Genomic DNA, 27,120 nt, shown 5'->3' on the forward strand with positions numbered 1-27,120 from the left:
TGACGACTTTCTTCTTGAGACCTAAAACAAGACTGGTATGTCCACTATTACCACTTCTATTCATTACTGTACTGAGGGACCCTGCCAGTGAGAAGTAGGAGATTTAGACAAAATAAATAAAACTGCTATTATTCACAATGATATGATTGTGCATGTAGAAAATCCAAGCCAATCTAAAGATAAAAGATTGCTAGAGACAAAGTTAATAGGCAAAAATTAATTGTATTTTTATGGCCCACAGCAAACAATTCAAATGTGAATTTTTTTAAAAGATGAAGATTATGACAGTAACAAAAATATCAAATACTTAGGAATACATTTAAAATAGAACGTGCAAAACCTCTACTATAAAATATTAATATATACTGTTGAATTCGGTTTGCTAATATTTGTTGAGGATTTTTGGATCTTTGTTCACCAGTGATATTGGCCTCTGTGTTCTGTTAGTCCCTAAACAATGATGAAGACCTTTGTTGACGTATTCCTGGCACCCACAAGACTACTTACTCATTCAATCATCTTGACTAGGAATGCACATCCTGTTTCCAAGCACCTACCTCTTTATCCTAGGTTAACTATAAAATTGTCACCATGGCACAATGGCCTCTTGGCGGTATAAAGTGCAATTGAGAATGCTTCTGGATCATTGTCTGCCCAATCCCACCCTGTGAGGAAGTTACCCTATAATAAACTGATCTATTGATTATATGGAGCTGCCTGCCTCAGTTTTTGGTCTCAAGATGGCTTCTCAGTTCGGTGGGTACTTTTCGTTCCCTCTGTCCTCCAACACGTAACAACCACAATACCATATGTAAACCTTGATTGGGGGGAAAAAGCTGTATAAGACATTTTAGGCACAAATAGAAAATTGTAAATGGACTAGATAATAAACGATATTGAAGAATTACTCGATATTCTCAGGTGTAATAACAGTATTATGGTACTGTAGTTGAATAGCCTTCAGCAAATAAATGCATGTTGAAATATTTAGGGTTAGAGCATCTGAAAAAAAATCTGAAAAAATTTCTCACAATACATGTATATGTGGAGAAACATATTTAAATAAAGCAAAATATTAATAATTGTCAAGGTAGTGAGTACTTATTGTAATATTCTTTCAACCTTTCTATTGAAGAGTTTGATAGTAGAAAATTGAAAAATAATTGAACAGATAATTGATCTTTCCTATAGAAAGAGAGAGAAGAAAGAGAAAAAGAAGAGAGGAAGGAAGGAAGGAAGGAAAGAGAGAGAGGGAGAAAGAAAAACAAAGAGACAGAAAGAAAGAAGGAGAAGGAAAGAGAGAGAAAGAAAGAAGGGGAAAGAGGGGAAGGGAGGGAAGGAGGAAGGAAGAAAGGAAGGAAAGAAGGAAGAAGAAATAGAAAACAGAATGGTAAGAATAAATAATATACAGGAAATCCTTGAGTTCATCAGAACATGTTTTTTAAAAGCTATTAGTGTGAATTGGCACTCATTCTAAAAAACATTTAAAATAATGTCTATATATTTGCATATATTCTTCACATCGCTTTTATCAAATTAATATTTTAATCTAAATAAGAGCACAGGGCTTCCCTGGTGGCACAGTGGTTAAGAATCCACCTGCCAATGCAGGGGACACGGACAGGTTCGAGCCCTGGTCCAGGAAGATCCCACATGCCACAGAGAAACTAAGCCCATGCACCACAACTACTGAACCTTCACTCTAGAGCCCCTGAGCCACAACTACTGAGCCTGCATACCACAACTACTGAAGCCCACGTGCCTAGAGCCTGTGCTCCGCAACAAGAGAAGCCACCTTGAGAAGCCCATGCACTGCAACGAAGACTAGCTCCCGCTCGCCACAACTAGAGAAAGCCTGTGCACAGCAATGAAGACCCAATGCAGCCAAAAATAAATAAATAAAATAAATTTATTAAAAAATAAATTAAATAAATAAGAGCACAAAATAATCTTCCTTATGAAGTTTTTTTCTATATAATATTTTGAATAAATAATACAATGACATAGTTCAAAACACAAAAAGTATCCCTTTCACATTATTTGTTTTTCCAGATGTGCACTGATAAGCAAATTCATATGTATTAATGCAACTTATAAATTTCAGCTGTTCTTAATTATACTTTGTTTTTTCTCTGAGATTATATATGCATAGTCCCAGCAGCTATGAACTTTTGTTGTTTGGTGGACATCGCCCCCTTGTGCATAAAGCCGAATCTACAAGGCAAGTCCTGACAAAAAGTGAAATAAACTTCTATGACTATTCTTTCACAGAATTACAACTGTAATAGTTTCTTGAAGCTATACCTTCAATTACTCAGTTCTGGCCATCCCCCAAATATTAGCCCTTTTCTTTCAACCCTCATTGAAGGTGTCCCTACACTTGCCTTAGTGATCTCATACGTATTTTGTGCTTTTTGGTCTCCAAAGAAATCTCACATCCATATTTTGTTTAATTAGAACAGGAGTTACTGCCCTCCTTTTTTATTGAGATATAATTCACATACCACACAATTCACATTTAAAGTGTACAACTCAATGGTCTTTAGTATATTCAGAGTTGTGCAACCATCATCACAATTTATCTTAGAACATTTTCATCACTCCAAAGAGAAACTTCCTACCTGTTAGCGGTCACTACCCATTTCCCCAACCCTACTTGCAGCCCTAGGCAACCTCTGATCTATTTTGCCTCTGTAGATTTCCCTTTTCTAGACATTTAACATAAATGGAATCATACAATATGCTGTGTGGTCTTTTGTGAATGTCTTCTTTCGCTTGGCTTAATGTGTACAAGGTTCACCCATGTTGTAGCACGTATCAGCACTTCATTCCTTTTTATAGCTGAATAATGTTCCATTGCAGGATGCACCACATTTAATTATCCATTCATCAGCTGATGGGCATTTGGATTGTTTCCACTCTTTGGCTGTTATTAATAACGCTGCTACAAACATTCAATTGTCCTCCTTCTACAGTTGCAAAGATGGAAACCTTCTGAGCTGAGATGATGCCTCAAAGGTTTACAACAGGAGGAAACAATTGTCCTCTTTGCCCATTGCCGACTCCTCTTTGCCCATTGCCGACTCCTCTTTGCCCATTGCCAACACCACTCCAACCACAGTGTCAGTCACCGCACCTGAGGGCTCCTCTCATCCGCAGTCTCCCCAACCTTCCCCGAATTCCTGTCACCATCATCTCCAGTTTTTCAACCTCCAAATGATCATCCCTTCAGCTACCATCGTCTCCCAACCCTCTCCCTTTGCCAAGCCTTTCCTCTGGTTCTCTGAGAAACCTTATCTCCACTTCATGCCTGATTTGCCTTGATGGAATGTCGGCTCCCCTGAGGAGACCACGTGGAACTATTTCCCGGCCCTGGGAGCAGGAAGTGGGTTCCCTTCCTGTCCGGCACTGCTCCCTCCTCCTCCCAAATCCCTAGCAATTTAGCTTAAGACACCACTCTCCTTGTTGCTATGATCTAGTGACTCGTGGTCACCCCTTCTCGTTCAGTGGTCACTGCCTCTTGCCTCACCCCAACTCCACCCCATAGATCACTGTCTGCTCTTCCCTGTTTTTTTTCAGTGCTCTGGGTGACTAATATCCTCCTGAGCGGTGCGTACAGAACACAAGCCTCTCTCAGCTCCTTGAACTCTAATGACCTTTCCCTCCACCTCCTTCAGCCATCCACCACCAAGTTTCCACCCTGCATCTTACGGAATCAGACTAATTCACCAGACCAACAGTTGACAGAACTGACTTAATTCTCGTTACTATTAGCAAAGTTTACAATCATATCCCCATATTGGATGGGGCAGATTGAACAGCTTTTGATGATTTCCTGTGATATTTTAGTTAGATAGTTTTACTCAGCTTTTAAGGAATGTGTGGTTCAAGTCTGCTCTAACTCCCTGTTTTTGTAGCTGGAGAAAGATGGAGAAGAGAGGAGAGGGAGACAAGTTGGAGAGGGCGCTGGGCAGCCCATGGTTGGTCAGACTGATGGCCAGGGCGGTGGGAGAGACCTCCTCAGGAAGAGAAATGTGTTACTGGCACACTCATACTTATCAATGCATGTTCTGTGATATATTCTGATTGTAAAGAATTCTTATTAACACATTTTTATAACTCTCAGTCTTTTTTCTCTACCCATATAATAAATGTCCCTCTTTCTTAAGTCCATTCTCTTCTCTTCTGCTCCTGCCTTCATTTACTCCTGTATCTTTTCTCACCTGGATCACTGCTGGGGATCACCTGACTCCTCTCGACTCTATTTAGGGCTCCACTCAAGCCTCTCAGGTGCCTTTTGTTTACGTCCGTTTTGTATTGGAGCATAGTTGGTGTACAATATGGTGTACAACATAGTGATTCATAATGTTTGAAGGTTATATTCCATTTATAGTTATTATAAAATATTGGCTATATTCCCACCCAAGCCCTGCCTCAGAGTCTGGGATTTAGCCGACATGGGGGAAGACAGGAGACACACCTAAATATGCATTCTGAGGCTTCCAGAGCTGCCTATAAGTTAGTCCAAGCACTTAGGAAACCTGGTATTTGCTAATGCTCAGCAGTACGTTCCTTAAAATCCAGGATGTATTTATCCAAGACCTATTCAACAGTAGGTCTTGGCGGAATAGACGTTAGGTGTGATTAATTGGATAGATTGTGTGCCGTTTATGAGATGAGATGCCCTTGAGGTTTGGGGACGAAGTTCTGTATTGCCATGTTAAGTCTGAGACTGGGTTCTAAACATTCTCAAAGCAAAGACAAATAGGCTGTTGAATGTGATAAAAATTTCAGAGAGAGTGCAAGGATCAAGATATATGTCCGGGAGTCCTCACAGTGTAGATATATAGAGAGTCCTGGAAATGGATGAGGTCACCCAGGGAGAATGTGCAGTTAGAGAAGAGAATTGGTCTCATGACTAAGTTCAACATGTAGAGATCAAGCAGAGGACAAGGAGCCTGCAAGGGAGACTGAGAAAGAACAGGTAGTAACGCAGGATGTAAACCAGAAGTGTGTGGTCTTAAGAAAGAAGAGTATTTCAGGAAAAAGGGAGTGGTCGAAAGTGTGAAATCCTACCGGGAGGTAAAGTAAGAACTGTAAGTCTCTCGTGTTTGGAAATTAATCAACTGGAAAAATCAAAAGGGAAATTAGAAAATATTTGAACTAAATGGTAGTAAAGGTATGACATTCCAAAATCAATGATCTAAGTATTCATCTCTATAAATTACAAAAAAACCCAAATTCAATTCAAACATGAGAGACTTATAGTAATTTTTTAGTTACTGATTTCTAGCTCAATCCCCCTATAGTCAGAGAAAATACTTTGATTTAAAATATTGGAAATTTGTCAACACTTGCTTTCTGACTCAGCATAGCCTCAAATTTGGCAAATGTTCTATCTGTTCTTGAAAAGAATGAGTATCTACAGTTGGTAGGTGCAATTTTCTACATATATTAATTAGGTCAAGTTTGTTAATCATATCAATCTTACATCTATCCATACTGATTTTTTTTTTAGCTCCTTGTATCAGTTTCTAAGAAAGGAATGTGAAATTTCCCACTTGACGGTAGATTTCTCTAACTCTTCTTATAACTTTGTAAAATTTTGCTCTGTACATTTTGAGGCTTTGCCATTAGATGCATACGAAATTAGACTTTTTATATTTTCTTGGTAAATTGACCCTTTTATCATTAGGAAGTGTTCCTTTTTATTTCTAGTAATGCTTCTTGTTATTATAACTATACCCATTTTCTTTTGGTTAGTATTTGCAAGGACTGTCTTTTTCTATCTCTTTACTTTGAACCTTTGAGAATACTTACATTTAAAGTGTATCTCTTGTAAGTGGCATTTAGACTAGTTACATTGTGTTATCCAGTCTGACAATCTTTTTTTCTAATTGGAATATTTAGTCCCTTTCTTGATCTCTGCCTTGGAGCCGAGCTGACATGCCCCTGGGGATGTGCCTGGCTTTGAGAATTACTCTTCTGAACCTGTGTATTCCTTCTCCTCATTCCTGTGCTTGACTTTTTCCCTCACCAAAGAGCTGGGCACACAGATCCTATTGCATTAGTTCTTTCTAATTACGTGGTGTGGAGCTGGGACAATGGGCCCTACAGCCTGCTTGGAGCTCTGCTTCCCAGCGGGGCGGCATAAGCTTGCTCCAGATGCCCATTCCTTTGCCAGATTCCTAACAACAGAGCTCGTAATACCTTGTTGAGGAACTAAAAAGAGGTTTTCCTCTTTAATACTAGTCATTTAACATCCTCCCATCTTTCACTGAAGAAATGACAAGGGATAGTCCCAAATTCCAAACCCCTTTTTTCCCCTCTCTAAGACCACAGAAGCCACAGACACGGACAAGTTCACAAGCTAATATAAGCTATTTTTCTTTTTTTTAATCTCCTCCAAGACTTGGTGGTTCCCAGGCATGTGCTTAGCTCCTACGTAGCCTAGGAAAGTAATCCTTACTTAAACAAAGTCATGTATGAAATAGAAAGTAAATAATTTATTATTTTGTTTAGTATCGATAAAACTTTATTTCAGTATACTGAAGAACTCTGGCTCACCCTGGGAATGGATAAAACTTGTAATTATAAATGCATTTTAGCCAAACATTTACCCTTTTCTGGACAAACAACATGCAGATATTTATATAGACAGTAGAAATTTTAGAAAGAAACTGATTTGGGGGCACTTGGGAAGTACCAATTTTGTGTCCTGATGACGTCCTTTTGTTTTTCATTGACGGGCACCTGCTCCATGCAGAAAACCATTTTTGAGTCTCTGTCTCTAAATAACTTTTTTCTCTTGGTCTCAATTAGCAACAAAAAATCATATTCTCAAGGCCAGAATTGTGCACAGGAGAAAAATTAAACACTGTATTATTGAATGCGGTTTAGTGGTGTGTAGCAGGGGCTCAAAATAGCAGTGGCTTGCACAATAGAAGTTCATTTCTTCCTCAAGTAAATTGCACTCATCCTTCACTTACATGGTTGCACGGGAGGACGAGAAACGCCTTCTTTACTCAGCATGGCCACGTGTCCAGCTAAAAAGAAAGCACTGGAGAATGGTAGTTAAAGAACAGCTCTTAGTCTGTCATCATCACACACTTTAAAATACTTTCTTGGAATTCCCTGGCGGTCCAGTGGTTAGGACTCCGTGCTTCCACTGCGGGGGGAGTGGGCTCCACACCTGATCGGGGAACTAAGATCCCGCATGCTGCGTGGCACGGCCAAAAAAAAATAAAAGGAAAAAAAAAGACTTTCTCAAGTAACAGCAATATAGGAACTAATGGAGGCACTAACCTTTTGGGTTTTCTTTAGAATTAATCTTCTTCCGCAATTATGTTTATATATGTGTATATGTACATCTTCTATGTAGTACTTATCTAACTTTTTGCTGTGGAGAACCTCATTGCATGCATATATAGTGAGATAACCTAAATAGCATTTTATCAGCATTATCCTGATAGAAGCAAACTATTATTAACGGAGTTAAGATAAACTGGATGACTTCTTTTTCCTCTTGAGAGGCTGAATACACAAACTGATCATATATGACAATGGAGCTCTGACCCACAACCTGTGTAGCAACCAGCCTGAGAAGCTAAACCACAAAAGCCTCCACGGCAATCTGCCCAGAATTATCAGGACTTGGTCAGTGACTGCCAACGTCTCTATTTGTTGCCTCAAACTCAGGACCAACCAGAGAAAACCAAATGTGCTCTTCAAACCAATCATGTACATAAGATGGCCTGCTTCTAGTTAGTCCACATCTAGCTTTTCCATGCCCATTATCTGTAATCAGAGCATACCATTATAAAGTTTTTCTACTCTGCCTAGAGCAAGTGAGGGTCACTTCATTTGTTCTCATTTGGGTGGTCTTCATTTATTTCCACACTCATAATAAGCTACCAGTCTCAAACTATAGGTTTCATCTTTTACTCCAATGCAATTTGGTCTAATTAATCTGCCGTATCATACATTGGCTGTACAGTGCTGCGCAAACCACTTTACCTTCTGTGTCTGTTTCTCTTTCTGCAAAATGGGGACAAATATTACCAATTTCACAAGAGCTAATGTGAAAGCCAAATAAGTTAACACATGTAAAACACCTGTACTAGGACCTGGCACAATACATGTAACTAACAAATAAACGTTAGCTATCATCATCATCAAAGTCCAAATCTTCTGTCATCTAAATTTTATCTTCCACTGAGTGCCTGAGATCTTCATAAGTCCAAACTAAGGGCCCAATAATAAGTTTACGTCTTATTTTTCTACACTGAAGATTGCGTAGTGTGTGTTTGTGTGTGTGTATATATGTATGCGTGTGTACATATGTGTCTATAAAATCATTTGAAATTAGTTAAGTAAAATTAGAAGATGAACTTATTAAAAGTACATCTGGGCCTTCCCTGGTAGTGCAGTGGTTAAGAATCTGCCTGCCAATGCAGGGGTCACTGGTTTGATCCCTGGTCGGGGAAGATCCCACATGCCATGGAGCAACTAAGCCCGTGTGCCACAACTACTGAGCCTGTGCACCTAGAGCCCAAGCACCGCAACGAAGAGTAGCCCCCGCTTGCCACAACTAGAGAAAGCCTGCGTGCAGCAACGAAGACCCAACACAGCCAAAAATTTTTAAAACTAAAAAATAAGTAAGTAATAAAATAAAAGTACATCTTTCTCATTCCAAAACATATCATATATGTTTGTGGCAATGGTAGGGAAGAAAAAATGTTTTTTCCTTCTACCATCCTAGGTTCTCTGGCTGAAGCCCTGCAAAATTAGACTGACAAAAGATTAACAAGAGAAAACCAAACAATTGATTAATGTGTAGTGCACATAATGCAAGAGAAACCTCAAAGAAGAGTAATTCAAGGGGTGGTTAGAACTTAGGCTTCTATAGCGTCTTCACAAAAGAACAATAAATTTGTAGAGAAGTGACAAGGCAAAGGACAAGGTTTTAGGCTTTCAAAGGGTGTAAACTGTGGGAAGGTAAATATATGCGGGAAAGGAATGGAACAAGGTTTGTGCAGATCCATCTGGGTGCCAACCTTCTATTTTCTTCATAGCTATGAAACTTCCCTGGGAGGGGAGAGTTATGGCATTCCTCATTTTTCAAAAGTTTCTGCTTTTAGCTCCAGGAAGGCTTCTTTCTGCATCTGTTGATTCTCATTTGCTTCCAGCTCACAATAATCCTCATGCCAAAGTGGCATATTTTGGAGTGGATATTCTCGTCTCTGAAGGTACCCCCTACCCGCTTCTGCTTCCCCCCTTTATCCTTAACAGGCATTTCCCCCAATCAATCTCTTGCATGTCTGATCCTGTCTTAGTGTCTGCTTCCACGAGGGCATGAACACGATATGTAAATAAAATGCCAACCAGCTGGAAGATACAATTACAATCACAATTTCCACCTTAAGGTATTGAGTTGGAATCAAAGTTGCATAAGATTTACCAGTTTTGTAAAGGAAGCTATAGCATCATGAAAATAACTACTTCATTGAGAATTTAACTATAACTCCAGAATTAAAATTCGATCTATTTCCAAATATCATGGTACATTAATTCAAAATACTGAAAGAACTGTAGAAGAAGAAAATTCAATGGTAAATGAATTTAGATTTTAAGTGCTCACCAAAAGGAGTGACAAAAGTGACAAGTAGGAGTGGCCTGCAAAGGTTACAGAGTCTTACAAACTTGTTACAAAGTCAAGGTCACTGCCCTTTAATTCCTGATTTTCTTACAAAATAGTAAGTAAATGGGTGATGACTCCTTTGACTTCCGTCCTTCTCTTTTATGTCTGAATGTGAGACTTACAAAATCTCTACTTCCTTCCTCTAGCTAGGCTCTGAAGTAGCCCATCTTCTGAGGGCAGAACCAAAAGTTGTGCTATTTTAAGAATGCAACTCAGTGGGTCTCCTGACTGGTAACCAAGTCACAGGATTTCCCCACTTACATACACTCTGGGGCATTTACTATGGACAGAAGATTAAGTTCAGCACTTGTGAAGAGCATCTATTTTGAGAGAAGTCAAAAGCTGAAAGAATTTTTTAGAATTTATAAGATATTAAGTTCATATCTCCTTTCATGATTCTTACCTAAAGAGGTAAGAATCTAATTTTCAAATGGGTGAAATTAACCTCCGGCTCTCACAAAAACATACTTCAAATACAACTTAGCTGAATGTATTTCCAGTGCAATTGAGCTTAGAACTGACCTTTGATTAAATTTAAACCATGAATGAAAATTAAAAGGATCAGAGTGCTTGAATGGGAATATTAGTAGATTTTTTAATAAAAAAATTTATTTTCTGTGACACCAATAGGCTGTAGACAGATGCTGGAGATGCCAATCAACATTTTGCATCTATAACTCTTCTTTTTAAGAGAACCTGCCTCCCATCCTGGCTCCTGCTCAAGAGGTAGACCTAGGTAACTATATTGGTATCTAGTGGCCCCGACCCCTATTAACACCAAATGAACCTGGGATGAGCACCTGATCTAAACTGGGCTAATCCATCTCCCAACACCAGGAATTTGGAATTGAAACACTGATAGTAATCCATGAGATACTACAATGCATAGTCAACTAGAAACTGGGCAGACCAAATGCATTGTACTTAATCAAGAGCAGAGAAACCAAGAGAAAGTAGAGAAAGCCATTCTAGAAAGACATGCAGGAGAATGACAAAAATATATACTACAGTGGTTACCAGCATGGACTTGAGTTGAATTCTAGTTCTTCCACTTACTGTAGAATAAAGAAAAATTATCCAGTTAGGAAGCTACATGATAGTCCAAATGAGAAGTATTTATAATAATTGGGGGCAATGGTGTGTAGGGAAAAATGTGCTTCAATGAAAACTATGACTTGTCTAAAGCCTAGAGGACAACCCTCCGGGTTTTCTGATTCTGCAGCAGTTATTTCACAATTCTAAATCACAGATAACTGATACAAATGCAAAATAATTCTTGCCTATAGCAATGCAAATGCTGTCTTGTTCCACAGAGAGTAAACGGACTTTCTTTCCCCACTGTGGAACTGGTTTTCCCTCCTTTGCACATTCATTTCAACATTCCTTTACTTCTCATAAATTTGTGCTTTTTTGACTTCTCCTTTGAACTGGTTGTAACATCTCATTAATTTCCTCATTAACTAGTTAAATAAAACATACATTTAATATGCATTCTTTTTCATATAAGTATGAGCGTCATAATTTTACTTTTTTGAAAAAAATTTTTAGACCGTTTTGAAAGTCTTCCACCAAGATGCCCAGTGGATTCCCCTAGCAGGACCAGGTAAACTTTGCCATGAAAAAGTGCACCTCATGGGGAGTTTAAGTCCATGTCTGTCTTTTCTTGGCTCTCAGAGGTGAATCCAAAGCAGCAGATTTGCTGCTTTTCTATTTTTAATTTCCCTATTAATTTTGTTTTGGTTTTGGTTCTTTTGTATCTGATCAATTATTTTCCATTAGTGGCAGCAGTGACTGGTGATTTGGTTTTGTAGCCTGACCATTTGGTGATTTCCCTAAAAGAATTAGTGTTTTCTTTAAATTCCTTGAAATTCAAGGGCTACAAACCATATAAGATCTCATTAAGTTATTTTAATAAAAGCATTTGAATGCTAACATTTAATAAGCTAATTATAAATAATTGTTACCCAGTTTTTTTATACAACTTTAAAAATAATTTTATTTATTTTTGGCTGCGTTGGATCTTCGTTGCTGTGCGCGGGCGAGCGGGGGCTACTCTTTGTTGCGGTGCACGGGCTCTAGGCTCGGGTTTCAGTAGTTGTGGCATGCGGGCTCAGTAGTTGCGGCTCTCAGGTTCTAGAGTGCAGGCTCAGTAGTTGTGACACGCTGGCTTAGTTGCTTCGCGTCACATGGTATCTTCCTGGACCAGGGCTCGAACCCGTGTCCCCTGCATTGACAGGTGGTTTCTTTTTTTTTCCTTTTTTAACATCTTTATTGGAGTATAATTGCTTTACAATGTTGTGTTAGTTTCTGCTGTATAACAAAGTGAATCAGCTATAAGTATACATATATTCCCCATATCCCTTCCCTCTTGCATCTCCCCCCCACCCTCCCTATCCCACCCCTGTAGGTGGTCACAAAGCACCCAGCTGATCTCCCCATGCCATGCAGCTGCTTCCCACCAGCTATCTATTTTACATTTGGTAGTGTATATATGTCAATGCTACTCTCTCACTTCATCCTAGCTTACCCTTCCCCCTCCCTGGGTCCTCAAGTCCATTCTCTACATCTTGATGTAGAGAATGTGTCTTTATTCCTGTCTGGCAAGCAGATTCTTAACTACTGCGTCACCAGGGAAGTCCCCATTACCTAATTATTAAAACACCAAGACTTCAGACTTTGAGCAGACTCTCAGGTAGTAATTTACTAAAAATGTCACAGATATTCTCTTGAATTTTCATAGCTGTTCTCACATGCCCATACTACAAAACTACACATTAGGAAAACAGAAATTTCATTGTGAGAATTTAGGCTGATGCCCAGAAGTGTCATACATAATGACAGTTCAGATAAATGTCTGTAAATTTATATACTTTAAACAAAGCTTTTGTGGGCCATCTGAGAAGAAGAGTTGGAGAAATAAATGAGAACTCCAATTAGGTAAGAATATTTTATGTGACAGACCTTACACTAATAAATAGTTGTCCTCTACCATCTCTGTGCAATAGAGTTACCTACAGAAAACTCTCTTTGGAGAGGATACTGATACCCCAGGACTATGAAGATTCTGATTCATTTTTTTCTCTATCTCTCTGGTGCATGTTGATGTCTTTTCATCCTCACACTTAGCTTATAATTGTGATATGCCTTGACTAAAGATGAATAAACTGAAGTTTAGAGAAAAAAAAGCAGTAGTGTTTTATAGAGATCTATTTCCTGCTGAGTGAAAGACAAAAGAGTATTGGGCTTGTTAGTCTTTTGTTTATCTGTTTATCTATTTCGAGTTCAACTCAATTAAGAATTTTCTGACCACCAGGAAGAATAGCTCTTTAATACCTGGACCAGAGACATATTGTGATGTTGTGTTTGTTTTTGCTTGACTTGTGGCTGAAATCTTAGAATTGAAACTGTCAGTGCTCTCTATGTAGGTCTGTAATTCAGAAAGACCTTACTTTTCATTGTGTAAGTGTGTAATGTTTTCCCATCTTAGGGTGTTATTGACTGAATAGGTTAAAACTCTTAAATTAAGGGATCTTGTTCTGATCGGCTAATAGAGGTAAATAAGCACTTACATGGATTAAATATTCCTAAAATTCCCAGAAAATAAACTTCTAATACTTTAAATGTGCTAGAATCTAAAAGGAAAGAAAAGTATTCTTAGCAAAACTAACAAGTGACTTTTTAAGAAGCCAAGCTCACAGAATATAGATGAACTTTGGCAAAAAGAACTAGTTTAATATTTTGGTTTAATAAATCCAGCTGTGCCTTTTCTGATTTATCACTGTTAAGGATAATGCAAGCCTACATTTTACTCTCGTTGGGAATGATCTTCCTAAATTTATACTGGCTTATTGATCGAATAAGCTAGCATTACTTTCACTTAATGTTTAAGATTAAAAATATATAAATTTGTGCTTAACTAAATTGAATTATTATTCTGATTTTCAATAGAAGTTACATTTTATAGTATGTTAGATTGAAAATAATTTATTTAGGTAACTTAAAATCTTAGGCTTATATAATTAATTCCCAGATATTCATTGGATGCCTAAATTATCAATCTTTCTAAATCATGGAATGGAAACATTGATTACTAAGCATGATTTTCATTTTATATGCTTTTGTGTTGTATTTTAAATGCTACAAAGAGGGTATTTCTTTGGGTCTGTTAACGAATGTGCTTATTTTTGCCACTTTGAGAAGCCTTATAAAGGATGTGTGTGGCTATAGAAAGTTGTGTTGTGTGTATTCATAAGCTTTGCTAGTCTGCTAAAATGTCATATATTATACAGTTCACAATTACTTACCCTGTAGTTTTTGTAAAATAAAAGTTACTTTGGTTAAAAGTTACTATTAATACAAATGATTGAGACCATACACTTAAAAGCAATAGTTTCAGAGAAATACAACTGTGTATATACTTTTGTTTTTCAAGGAAAATAATTTTTTCGTGAAGCAGCCATTCTCAGGGTTTTTGGTCTACAAACTCCTTTGCACCACATTTACACCAGCAATGTGTGAGTGATTCATTTTATTGGTATCCTCACCAGCATTTGGTGTTGTCATTATTTTTAATTTTAGCCATTCTGTTAGGTATGAAGTGACATCTCATTGTGGTGTTAATTTGCATTTTTCTAATGGCTAATGCTTTTGAACCTCTTTTGATGTGCTAATTTGCCATCTGTATATCTTCCTCAGTGAAATGTCTCTTCATTTATTTTCCCCGTGTTCTAAATAGACTGTTTGCTTTCTTTCCTGTTGAATTTTGAGAGTTCTTTATATATTCTAGACACTCATCCTTTGCCTGATATGTGTTTTGTAAATATTTTCTCCCACTCTGCAGCTTGTCATCTCACCTTCTTGACAGTCTCTTATAGAGCAAAAGCTTTTAATTTTGTGATTCAATTTGTTAATTTTTCCTTCCACTGATCATGCTTTTGGTGTCAAAGGTTAAGAACTCTATGCCCAGACGTAGATCCTTAGCATTTTCTCCTATTTTTTTCTAAAATTTTATAGTTTTCTGTTTTACATTAAATCTACTATCCATTTTGAGTTAATTTTTGTACAAAGTGTGAGATTTAGGTCAAGGTTCCTTTTTTTTTCTTCCTGCGGACATTTCTCCAGGACCGTTTGTTGAAAAGCCTCTTTGCACTGAGTCTACATGTTCATTGCTAGTTTATTGAAATAGAGTTGATTTTTGAATGTTTATTTTATATCTTGAAAACTTGCAGAACTCACTTATTAGGCCTCTGGATTTTTTGTAGATTTCTTGGAATTATCTATGTAAATAATCGTGTAATTGACAAATAGGGACAGTTTTATATTTCCTTTCCAGCACTGTATTGAATATCAGTGGTGTGAGCAGAATCCTTGCCTGTTTCTGATCTTAGAGGAAAAACATTCAGTCTCACTAAGCATCATGTTAGCGATAGGTATTTTAGATGTTCTTTATGAGGTGGAGGAAGTCTCCCTCTTTTTCTTCTTCTAGAGTTTTTATCATGAAAGGATGTTGAAATTTTGTCAAATGATTTTTCTGCATTGCTTGATATAATCATGTGAGTTTTCTTCTCTAACCTGTTAATATGGCAGATAATATTAATTAATTTTCAAATATTGAACTACTCTTGCATCTCTGGAATAAATCCTATTTGATCAGGGTGCACAATTCTTTTTATACATTGTATAATTGTACTTGCTAATATTTTGTTAAGGATTTTTGCATCTATATTCATCAAGGATATTGGTCTTTCTTTCTTTTATATAGCATCTTTGGTTTGGTATCAGGGTTACAGTAGCTTCATAAAATGATTTGGGAAGTGCATCTTCTTTTATGGAGGAGGTTGTGTAGAATTTGTGTAGAATTGTGTAGAAATATATGGTAGAAATCTCCAGTGAAGCCATCTGGGCTTGGAGATTTCTTTTGGGGAGTTTTTAGGTTATGAATTTAATTTCCTAAATAGTTATAAGGCTATTCAAATTATCTATTTCATATTGTCTGAGTTATGGTAGATTTTATTTCTCAAAAAAGCAGTCTATTTCATTTAAGTTGTCAAATTTATGTTTGTAGTATTCCCTTTTACCCTTTTGATGTTTTCAGGGTCAGTAGTCATAGATCCTGTTTCATTCCTAATATTGGTGATCTGTATCTTTTTTCTTTGTCAGTTTTCCTAACAGTTTGTCAATTTTATCCTGTCAAAGAACCAATTCTTTGTTTTATTTTGTCTAAGTTTTTCTGATTTTAATTTCAATGATTTCTGCTCTTGCTTTTATTATTTCCTTTCTTCTGCTTACTCCAGATTTATTTTGCTCTTCTTCTTCTAGGCTTCTGAGATGGAATCTTAGATTTGAGACTATTCCCTTTTTTCTGAATGTAAGCATTCAGTACTATAATTTTCTTTTCAGCACTGCTTTAGCTGTTTTCCACAAATTTTGATATATTGTATTTTTCATTCAGTTCAAAGTACCTTTTCCCTTGAGACCTCCTCTTTGACCCATGGGTTATTTAGAAGTGTGTCATTAAGTTTGGAGATGTAATTTTTGGTTATTGATTTCTAGTTTGATTCCACTGTGGTTGAAGAACACTCTGTATAATTTCAATTCTTTTAAATTTGTTGAGGTTTGTTTTATGGTTTCTCTTGGTATATTTTCTGAAGGTTCTCAAAAAGTATGTATTCTATTTCTGTATAGAATGTTCTATAAACGTTAATTAGATTCTCTTGGTTGATGGAGTTGTTGAGTTCTTCTATACCTTTCCTGATTTTCTGCTTAGTTGTTCTATTAATTATTAAAAGATACCATAGTCTTCACCTATAATTGTGGATTTTTTATTTCTCATTTAAGTTGTCATTTATTGCTTCTGATATTTTGCAGCTCTGTTGTTTGGTGCATACATGTTTCGAATTGCTATGTCTTCTTGGTGGATTGACACTTTCATCATTATGCAACGTTTTTGCTCTTTGTAATTTCCTTTGCTCTGAAGTCTACCTAATAATGATATAGTCACCTTTGTTTTCATTTGAATAACATTTGAGGTATACATCTTCCCATCTGCTTACTTTCAATCTTTTGAGCAAGGGAACCCCAAATTTCTTAACCACAGCTTTGGCTACAGTTAATTCTTTTGAAAATATGTCAGGAGTAGTGGTGGTTAAAATTTAATTTGGGATTATAATATTTGGGTTCCGAGAAGTTTTTTACCTAGAGCCAATTCAAGAAAGAAGAAAATATCTTTCACAAGGAAGGAAATGCACAGAGGACTCAAATTTTTAACTTGTAAATAGTAGGGGGAAAAAAGGTAATTTTAAATGACTACATAAATACATGAATTAACACCCAGAAGACACAAAGTCACCCATTGATATGAGTTGGTGACCAAATATGAGGGGGATGCATTGGAACCTTACTTAATGTTTTTGTTTAATTGAAATCCCCTTATGTGGCCAATGACCTAAGTAGGAGAATTCTGAAAAAGATACATATGTGATCATTAGTATCTAGTGTTGGAAAGCCCCATTCTTAAGATACTCACAAACTCAACACTGTTTTATTGCTGTCATGTAGTAATCAGACTTTATTTTCCTAGGCTTTCACAAAATAAATGAGTATGTGAGGAAGACAGCCTCAACATTACTACTTTGCTCTTGATAAACTTCATAAAATCCTTTCTGTTACCATTCAAGGCCAAAATGTTGAGAGAGTCCTGGCTTTTTGGCATCTTTTGTCCTCTGGCAATATCTCTTTGCTCCACTCTATTCAGCATACAACATGCTGTTCTAGCACACTAAATCCAATAGAGGGAATTTTAGGTGTAAACAAAATGCATTTGCATATTTGAGATTAACATGATTTTACATTGCAGTATTCTATGTCTGGGAACATGGTTAAAGTAGTAATTCCTTCTAGTGTTTTTGTGACACTACTCCCTTTACCCTCCTCCTTATTAAAAAACAATTAGATTACCCTTCCTACAGCTAGAGTCTGACCCTTAAGCTTATGATTCTTCAAGATTAGAATACCTAAGACTTGAACCCAGAGCTCACTCTATGTCAGGCACTGTATTAAACACCCTACGTACACTAGGGTGTTTTACAGTTAAATGATTAAATGTCATTTAATTCTTATGACATTATTATAAGAATGCTATTCAAACATAAAGTTGGCATAATATAATAGCAATAAGATGAGAAAAGACTGATTTCAAAGAAGTTAGATAACTTGCCTGCATTCACACAACTACTAAGTTCTTGAGCCTGCATGGGAATCTAGGCTTGCCTGACTCACCAGCCTATTCTCTTGCCACTATACCAATCCTATGTTATACTATCAATTTCGGAACTAGCTGTTAGTTTTAGCCTCTTAGTATTTGAAGAACAACAGGCCTTTGTCATTTGGCCACCATATAAGTACTACCATCTGCCTAACTCAATTAATGTCCCTATAGCTCAATTTCCGGGCATCCTGTCTTTTCTGTAACTCCTCTCTCCCCTTCCTCCCTGCATCTAGACCCTGCTCAAAATTGGTTTCTCTGTCCCCGTTGTTAGATTAGTGATTCAAACATTGTTTCCTCTTCCTCCTTTCTTTTTTTTTTTTTTTTGGCTGCATTGGGTCTTCGTTGCTGCGCGGGCTTTCTCTAGCTGCAGCAAACGGGGGCTTCTCTTGTTGTGGAGCATGGGCTCTAGGCGCGCGGGCTCAGTTGTTGTGATTCGTGGGCTCTAGAGCACAGGCTCAGTAGTTGTGGTGCACAGGCTTAGTTGCTCTGCCTCATGTGGGATCTTCCCAGACCAGGGGTCGAACCCATGTCCCTTGCACTGGCAGGTGGATTCTTTAACTAGGGAAGTCCCTTCCTCCTTTGTTTTAAGTACCTTTTCTCTATAATTTCCCCCACAAGATTCTCATACAGCATTCATATGCTCATATGAAAAACACACTCACAATATAAATGTGTATGTTAAAAAAGACAGTTGTCATTTTGGAGGCAATTTTATTGTTTTTCTTGCTATTTGTTTTTCTTAAATTGTTGTCAGACTTAAGCTTCATCCATTTATATATTCAGTATATTTTTAGGGTTTCCAAACCAGGACCCAAGATATTTACTTTTCATTATACGGTGAAGAAATACTCTGAATATTAAATAAATGCTATATTCTTTCTACTTAATGTCAATACTAAATAAATGTTTACTTGTAAGTATTTATTTTATTTTTATTTTTTAAAATATTTATTTGGTTGCGCTGGGTCTTAGTTGTGGCAGGCTGGTTCCTTAGCTGTGGCATGCAAACTCTTAGTTGTGGCATGCATGTGGGATCCAGTTCCCTGACCAGGGACTGAACCCGGGCCCCCTGCATTGGGAGCGCAGAGTCTTAACCACTGTGTCATCAGGGAAGTTCCCATAAGTATTTATTGAGTGTCTATATGTCAGCTCCTCCCCTAGACACTAACTTTTTACCCTTCCACACAATCTTTTTTTGGTGAAAGTATTTTTTAAATATTAAAAATAAGTTTGCTCAATATAATAATACACAAATTCATTTTAGAAAAAATAAAAAAATACAAACAAAAAAGAATTAGGAAATATACACCAACAACAATCACTTTCAATACTTTCATGATCATCCTGCCAAAGTTTTATTCATATTTTTGAACTGTTAAATTTTCTTTTCAGTTAACACTATAGAATAAACATTCTTCTACATTAATGGTTGTTAAAGGTCAATAATAGTTCATTTTGTGGGTGTACAATAGTTTTAAAATCATACCTTCAATGTTGGACTCTTAGCCTATTGCTAGCTTTTTTGCAATTACATGCGAAGCCTGCGACGAACATCATTTAGGTATTTTTCTTTTCATGTATCCTTAGGCGGTTCCTTATAGTCTCAGAAATAGCATTTATAATGGGCTGGGGGACATTTTTCCAGATCTCAATTAAAGAATTATCACTCGATTGGTTAAAAGTTTGCAGGCTATATTCAAAGGAGATCCCTTCTGTTTGAAATTCAACATAATCAACAGTTGGCTCAAACCTTAACTCTTTAAAAGTGTGTCTCCTTTATTCAAAACGTACTGATAGGATACTGGACATGGGGATACAAAGATGAATAAGAGCCTGTGCAGGGCAGATAGCAATTTACTGCAGTGTGCAGATTTGCTACTGAAAAGAACACGCTGTGCTTAAAATCTGCAGCAGATGGGTGCGCAAGACCCTCAGGCTGTGTTGAAGAGAGGGCAAGGCAGTGTAGAAACCAGTGGTGATTAGTTGTAACATTTCTTAAGGAGAAGAGAATGTACATTTTAATTTAATATTTGGTGGTTGAGGAAAAGATACAACCTATCGCCTCTTATCTATTGATTACTCATGTTGCTCACTTACATGGTGGTGGGCACAGTTTGCTTACTTTTAGCATGTAAATTCAGAGGAAATATCGCCTAACTCTGCACCGAAGAGTAGAAGGAATTTAGAAATGACTGATATAGCTAACATCTGATGCCAGAAAAATAAAAAAATCACACTAACGGGCACTTTTCCTTAGACAACAAAACAGTGAGACGTCAACTGGGATAACCACAACGTCGTCAACACAGTGGCGTCACGCCTATAAGCGGAGGCAGTTAAAGTGTTAAGGCCTGCACAGGCCTCCATGCTGCAGTAGGCGGCGCAAAACCCGTGCAAATTTTCAGGGAGTGCCGCCGATCGCTGCCAACCAGAGGAGATGCGGCCTCCGGGGACCGTGAGCCATTAAGAACGCTCTAAGACTGCGCTCGCGTCTTGCCTGGGTGCCGACGCACAAATTTACGCCTCCGAGCTCTCCCTTGAGGCCCCGCCCACTCCTTGCCCTTGAGCTTGCTGGGGGCCCCGGAGGGGGAGTGGTCAAGGGCGAGGAGGAGAGAATGCGCATGCGCAACTGGAACCCAGTCATTTAGCCAACTATCAATCTCGCGAGTGTTGAAAGTCGGTGGCGTAGGTAGTAGACCTGGATGCTGGCGAGATAGATGATATCTACCAGAGGAAGAAGAGGAGGCGGCCAAGTCACTACCCGCTCCCGGTCCCTCTTTCGCTTTCCTTTCCTTCTCCCTCAACCCTCCGCCCTCCAGTAAATCAGCCCGCCTTCCCTGACCTCAGTGACCCGGGTGACCCCGCCCACTCTAGTCGACGTGATTCCCGCCGTGAGGTAAAGCGCCGGTGGAACCCCGAGCCCGGCGGAAGAGGAGGACGACGAGAGGGGGAGGCTGCTGGGCCTGGCTAGGGCTCGTCGCGGAGCCGCGGCGAAGGGGGCGTTCAGGTGGTCCTCTCGCTCCTCCATCAGCTCATTGCGACGTAGCCTTCCAGGCCTAGGCCTCCTCCTCATCCCTGCCGGGCCCGGCCTCTGGCAGCAGCGGGTGACGCAGAAGGAACATCATGTCGTCCGCGGCCGACCCTCCGCCACCCCCGCCTCCCGAGAGCGCGCCTTCCAAGCCCGCAACCTCGGCCGCCGGCAGCGGGAACAACAACAGCAACAAAGGCGGCCCCGAGGGCGTCGCAGCCCAGGCGGCTGCCTCTGCGGCCAGCGCTGCCGCCGCGGACTCCGAGATGGAGGTGAGGGCGGCTCGTGGCGTGGGGAGAGGGCGGGATGGGGAGGAGGAACTGGTTGCCTCGCCTCTGTGTTAGTGATGAGACGCAGGGCCGAACTTCACCCCTGTGCACCCAGACTCGGCCTCGGACCCTTTGGGTCGGAAATGATGCTCTCCCCCTTGCGCCCTGTGCCTAGCCTATCCCAGCCGACTCAAATGGATCTCTGGCACTTCACATTTACATTATTTGTCTCTTTGGCGAACCTTGCCAAACCCTCGAACGCTCTTATTAGACACATGTTCTTGATTACTGAGGCCGAGTGGGATCTACCTTTTTTTTTTTTTTTTTAAGCTAGACTCCCATAATTCCCTCGCCCATCTCTGAATCTCGATTTTAGTTTCCACTAAACTTGGGGGGAGGGCGAGGGAGATTTCCCTTTAGGAACGAGGATAGATGGGCGGGGTGGGGAAGGCATTTAAAAGGAGCGCCTCCGAGGACTCGGGCCTCCTTTTCTTCATCCCGGTCCTTGCGGGGGAGGTATCTGTTCCGGGCAGAAACAATGGCGAGAGCTGGATAGCCGAGGGCGCAGTGGGGATAAGCGGGGCGCAGCTGCTCCCTTGGAGGGAGAGGAGGCTCCTCCCAGGCACTGTTCCATGGGGAGGGAAGTGACCAAGGCGGCAGCAGCTGTCTTGAACCCCCATCTCTTTTGGGGGGGGTGATGGATGGATGGATGAATGAAGTAGTGAGTCAGGGGCTTTCAGACCAGCGCAATTCCTCTTTGGGGGCCTTGGCCTTTTTTTTGAAAATTGGTACCTTTCGCTGCCGAGCCTGTCTTCTGGGCTGGGGCTGGCCGGCCAGGGGATGGTGACAGTACTGCGGGGGTGGAAAGATTGGGGAACTGCCAGGCGGGTCTCTTGGGTGTGCTCCAAGGCTTTGCGATGTCTGGGAACAAAGTGATTGCTTGCTCCTTCCAAATTTTATTCTTGGCCTTCAGTCTGTTTTGAGATATTTTATAGTTGCAGCCCAAAGATTTCTGGGATTTTTCCATCCTTGGACAGATTGAGCGAAGGTAATACTGCTCTAAAAATGAACGTTGCCGCAGAATTAATAAGGAAATGGTAGCGCAGTTTGCCATTGAAGCATTTGGCGCAGTAGTTTTATTTGGGCAACAGCGGTCTAATCTAGAGTGAAGTAACATGTTACTAGTTTTTGAAAGAACTTTTAGGTGACGGTGGGTTTTGGTGGACTAGGACATCTGGTGTTCTGTAGTTTTCAGTGACTTGAGATTTGTTTCAGATTCATATCTGGTGTTGCCTATTTTCTCTTTCTTTAGATTTTAAATGGTTCTTTTGCATTCCCAGGGTTAACTTGGATTCCTGCTGCATGGCTTAAGGGGGTCTGAAGTTTGACACTAAAAGCAATTGTATGTAAATACGCAGTTCTCCGCAAATTGCTGTCCTGAGTTGTCCTCAGCTTCTCAAAAGGGGCTGTCATTCAAATGTTGGAGTAACAACCAAAGCCTCACAGGAGGTGTTACGGAAACATCAGAAAGCAGAATAATTTAAAGCCTAAACTAAATATTTTGGCTTTCAGTTGCTATTTTTAAGTTAAAGTGGAATTAAAGTTTAACTATGAATATTAATGTTACAACAAGTACCAAATGATGTCAGTGGTATTTTTATTTGCCAGATGGGGAAATTGAGTCTTCTGGTAAATAGAACTTGTGATAGAACCCACATCTGGCTCTGAAGCTGACCCTTTCCCCGAATATCTTGCCCTTTCATATTCTTACAAAAAAGGTGTTTGACGATTTCATTTATTGAAGAATGACTTAGTTATTTTTACCTTCTTAGAATAGGAACATCAGTAATTTTATCAATCTTTTTACTGACTAGTTTTAGTTGTTTTTTTTTTTTCCTTCACATTATAGTGTGATTTTTCTTTTCTTGGTCTGTTAATTTGGGTTTTTCCAAAATCATATATTTTCTGACAGAGCCCACTTTCCTAGAAATATTAGCTAGCTTTCCTATGTATTAGGTTAATTTTTTCTTTTTGCTTGGTACTGATAGGTCACGGAAGCAGTCTCATTTTTTGTTTATTATTGTGATCTTTTTGGCAATGTGGATGGGGCCTGTCTTTGTTCATCCTCATTTCTCAGTATTGACTCGACTGATGTAGGTAGGTACACTATATACCAATAACTGTATGACCTCAAGAGTCCTAAATCCAAACCTTTTTTTCCTCTTTTTTTTTTAGTTAAAACTGAAAGAAATAATGACTGCTGTTGGAAAGCACATCTTATTTTTTTAGGATGTATTTGACCTTTCATGGTATCCCAGTACCATTTTTTGAAGTAGGCTAGGTTGGTGGCTTTGTCATTTTTACTTGTGGAGACCAGAGATTTGTGATGAGTTTAAGGTTACACAGGTTCCTACAGGTCTTAGCAATGAAGTTAGACTTGAATTTGGGTCAGTTGACCTCTTAATTTTAGTGCTATACCAGCCCCATCCCCCCAACTTCTTAATCACAGGTAGCTTTATTACAGTATGTACTGCCACACACAGATTAGTACATCATTAATTAAAATTAGACTTTCACCAGCTCTTCTTAATGTTCTTTTAATGGATGAGTGGAACTTTGCAGTGTAGTTGTTGCTGTTATTTTGTTGTTTGTGGCGTTTTGAATGTCAGGGTGAATAAATTTGCAAAAATAGCACATTTATTTCCAATTAAGGAATCAGATTGTACTTAAAGGGTATTCACTTTAGGCTGCATGATGAATTTTTTTAATTTTCCAGAAGATGGGAATCAGCGTGACTAATGCGACTCTCCAGGTGTATATTTGTGTAGCAGTACAGTAGATACTGCAATTTTATGATTAAAAGGGAACATATTTTCTTCACATTTTATACTGTTTAATTTAGCGTCATAATTTTTGATTAGAAAGCGAAACATTTGCTGAAAGTAATTTTGTTCTAGGATGATGGAGATAATAATCTTGTGTTTCAGTCTTGGCAATAGCCATGCAGTTTACGTATTTGGATTAAATAAGTTGTTATCATCATGGTATTTTTCATCAAGGTTTCCTATCAGGTAGGATGACAGCCATTTAAGTATCTGGGAAATTTGGGACAGGAGTGTATTACTTTGAATGTGTTTTGGGCAGAAATCAGTCTAATAATGGTGTGTTGAGTATTCGTGAAGAACAATCCATGATTTTCCCTCCTACCAGGAAGTGTTTGATGATGCGTCTCCTGGAAAGCAAAAAGAAATCCAAGAACCAGATCCGACCTATGAAGAAAAAATGGTATGTTCTAGGCATATGAAGAGTTTTATATAAGTTTTTATTAGGTGATTAAGTGTACCAAAATTGAAGCACAGATATCCAATTTAAATATGTATAACGTGGAGTACTATAACTTTTGTACCTTACTTGACTTAACTTGACTATGTAAAGCAAATATAGAAGTATTGCATGAATTCACATATTATGTAAATATGTGGGTTATGCTAACACCCCTTTTATTTTAAGATTTAGCATTGGGAGTGAGGTGAGTTAAAGACCAGAGAAGTAATTATTCAAGGTAATGTTTACTTTGCATGTGTCTAGCATTGTACTCTACTGGTTATAAAGCAAATAATACATGCTCCTTGCCTACAGCCTTCTTATAATATGGATGGGATCTTTACAAAACAGAATATGAATGTTATACTTGAAAAATACCCAGCTCATGTTTCATATCCTCTTAGGAAACTTTAATTTACCCTGAGTTAACCAGTACCTACAAAGAGCTTTAAATTTAAATTTAGATTCAATAATAATGACAATTGTGAATGATTATTATGTAGCAGGCCCCGTTCTAAGTGCTTTGTATGGATTAAACTCATTTAATTGTTTTGAAGTCTTAAAAAGTTAAAATAGCATGTGTAATAATAACACCACTACGCAACACAGTGTGCTTCTTAAGAGTGGGGACAGTGTCTCCATCTTTCTGTCTTCAGCACCCAGAACAATATCTGGCGCATAGTAAATTTTAACCAATCTTACTTTCCCCTTGTTCTTTGACTTTCTCTTCAATATCAATAAATGTTTCTGAATCTCTTAAATAGCTTCAAAATCCTAAAAGTATGCACATGTGTATATGTATACACATATATAATGTGCATAATACATATTGCAATATGTAAAGTAGAAATGTTGTAATATTCTGTATGATTTCTATTACATTTATATATGTGTATATCTGTAACTGTCCTGCTGCCTTTCTTTGCTGTCAAACTTAATTGGAGAAAAAGATATATTTTCCAGCTCTACTTTTCCCATTCATTCCTTTAACCCTTCCCAGCTTAGATTCTGTCATTAACACTGTACTAGTGATTCTAATGGCCAGTTCTTTGGCTTAATTGTAGTTTGATTTTCCTTGCTGTCACTTGTGTTTGACACCATTGACCACTCCACAGAATTGTTTCTTGCCTTGAGAGACCTTTTTTTCCTTGATGATATCCTATTTACTTGACTATTCCTTTGTCATTCTCATTACATTCTGAACATTTGTCCTTGGACAGTTTGATCCTTGTCACTGGTTTTCATCTGCCATCTCTAAGTGAATACTTCAGATGCCTCCAACCATTGCATTTTCATTTGTTTGTTGGACATTTAAGTCCCTTTGGTACCTCTTATTTAGGAGTATCCAAAATTGAATTCCTTATCTCTACCCGACACTTCTACTTAGGATTATCTCAATGAATGAAAGTTTCTTTTAATAAATACCCAAGCTGTTACAGTACCTCATAGTTTTAATAGTCTTGGCAAATTTAACTTATAAATATTTCTCTTATCTTTTCCCCATCACCCTAGTTCAGTATTCTTCTGTTGCATGAATTATTGTGTTGGCATCTTTATTTGGCTCCTTTCTCATATCTGGTTTCTTCCACATCTCTTTGTGTTTTTGCAAAGTATATTTACAACACAAATCTGATTATATAATGGAGGTTTTCCGTGGTTCTTTACAATGCTTCTCATCTTCACGGTTCCCTTTATTGTAAATTTTTTCTCACTTCCTACAGATTTTTTAGTCTCCTAGTTTAATTTCCTTTTTCAACATCATGATCTTGAGAAGCAGTTTTTTTCTAAGCAACTTCTTTATCATCTGCTAGATCCTATTCATAGGTAAGTCTTGATATCCACTCTTCATTCTTGAACCCAGGCTGCTGAGTACTGCTTGAGAAAACTAAAATAATAGTGCTGATTGGTACCGGAATAAGTTTATGGCTTTTACTATCTTTGGCTTTCAGTATTTATTGCTCAACAATCCCATTTAGCCATTCTAAAACTTTGCCACTCTGATTGAGTGTTCTACTCCTTTTCTGCCACACCCTCATTTTCAGTCTTCCTCCACAAAGAATTGCAGGCCCATCGTCAATTTACTTCCTCTCTGTTTCCAAGCATGTATGGCTTCTACTGCCCAGGTCGTTTCCTTCTGTCTCAGAGAAAGAAGCTTTTTCCAAGGCCTATTGATTTTAATCTTCCATTTGATTTTATGATTCATTTCTTTTAGGTTCCTGATCTTATTCTATTGTTTCTACTTTTTAGGAAGCGATTTTTCTCCTTAAACCTTTTTTTTTTAATTGAGGTATAGTTGATTTACAGTGTTGTGCCAGTCTGTGCTGTACAGCAAAGTGACTCAGTTTTACACATATATGCATTCTTTTTTTAATATTCTTTTCCATTATGGTTTATCCCAGGAGATTGGATGTAGTTCTCTGTGCTATAGAGTAGGACTTTATTGTTTATCCATTCTAAATGTAATAGTTTGCATCTACCAACCCCAAATTCCCAGTCCATCCCTCTTCCTCCCCTCCTCCCCGTTGGCAACCAC

At 38.4% G+C, this 27,120-nt stretch overlaps 1 protein-coding gene across 2 annotated transcripts in view; it reads left to right on the forward strand.

The window, feature by feature from the left end:
* The first annotated feature begins 20,636 nt into the window (after positions 1-20,636).
* The window catches only part of SMARCA5 (SNF2 related chromatin remodeling ATPase 5), a 47,697-nt gene continuing 41,213 nt past the window's right edge, over positions 20,637-27,120 (forward strand). Inside the window, exons 1-2 of one of the 2 annotated variants that reach the window (XM_082463332.1) lie at positions 20,637-21,266; positions 24,474-24,548. In XM_082463332.1, the coding sequence (XP_082319458.1) occupies positions 21,090-21,266; positions 24,474-24,548 (252 nt within the window). In that variant the 5' untranslated portion in view covers positions 20,637-21,089. The remainder of the gene's footprint in view (positions 21,267-24,473; positions 24,549-27,120) is intronic. The other variant, XM_082463331.1, reaches the window with a different exon arrangement.

Source organism: Balaenoptera physalus (assembly GCF_965194825.1).
Source record: "Balaenoptera physalus genome assembly, chromosome: 5".
NCBI classification, from domain to species: Eukaryota; Metazoa; Chordata; class Mammalia; order Artiodactyla; family Balaenopteridae; genus Balaenoptera; species Balaenoptera physalus.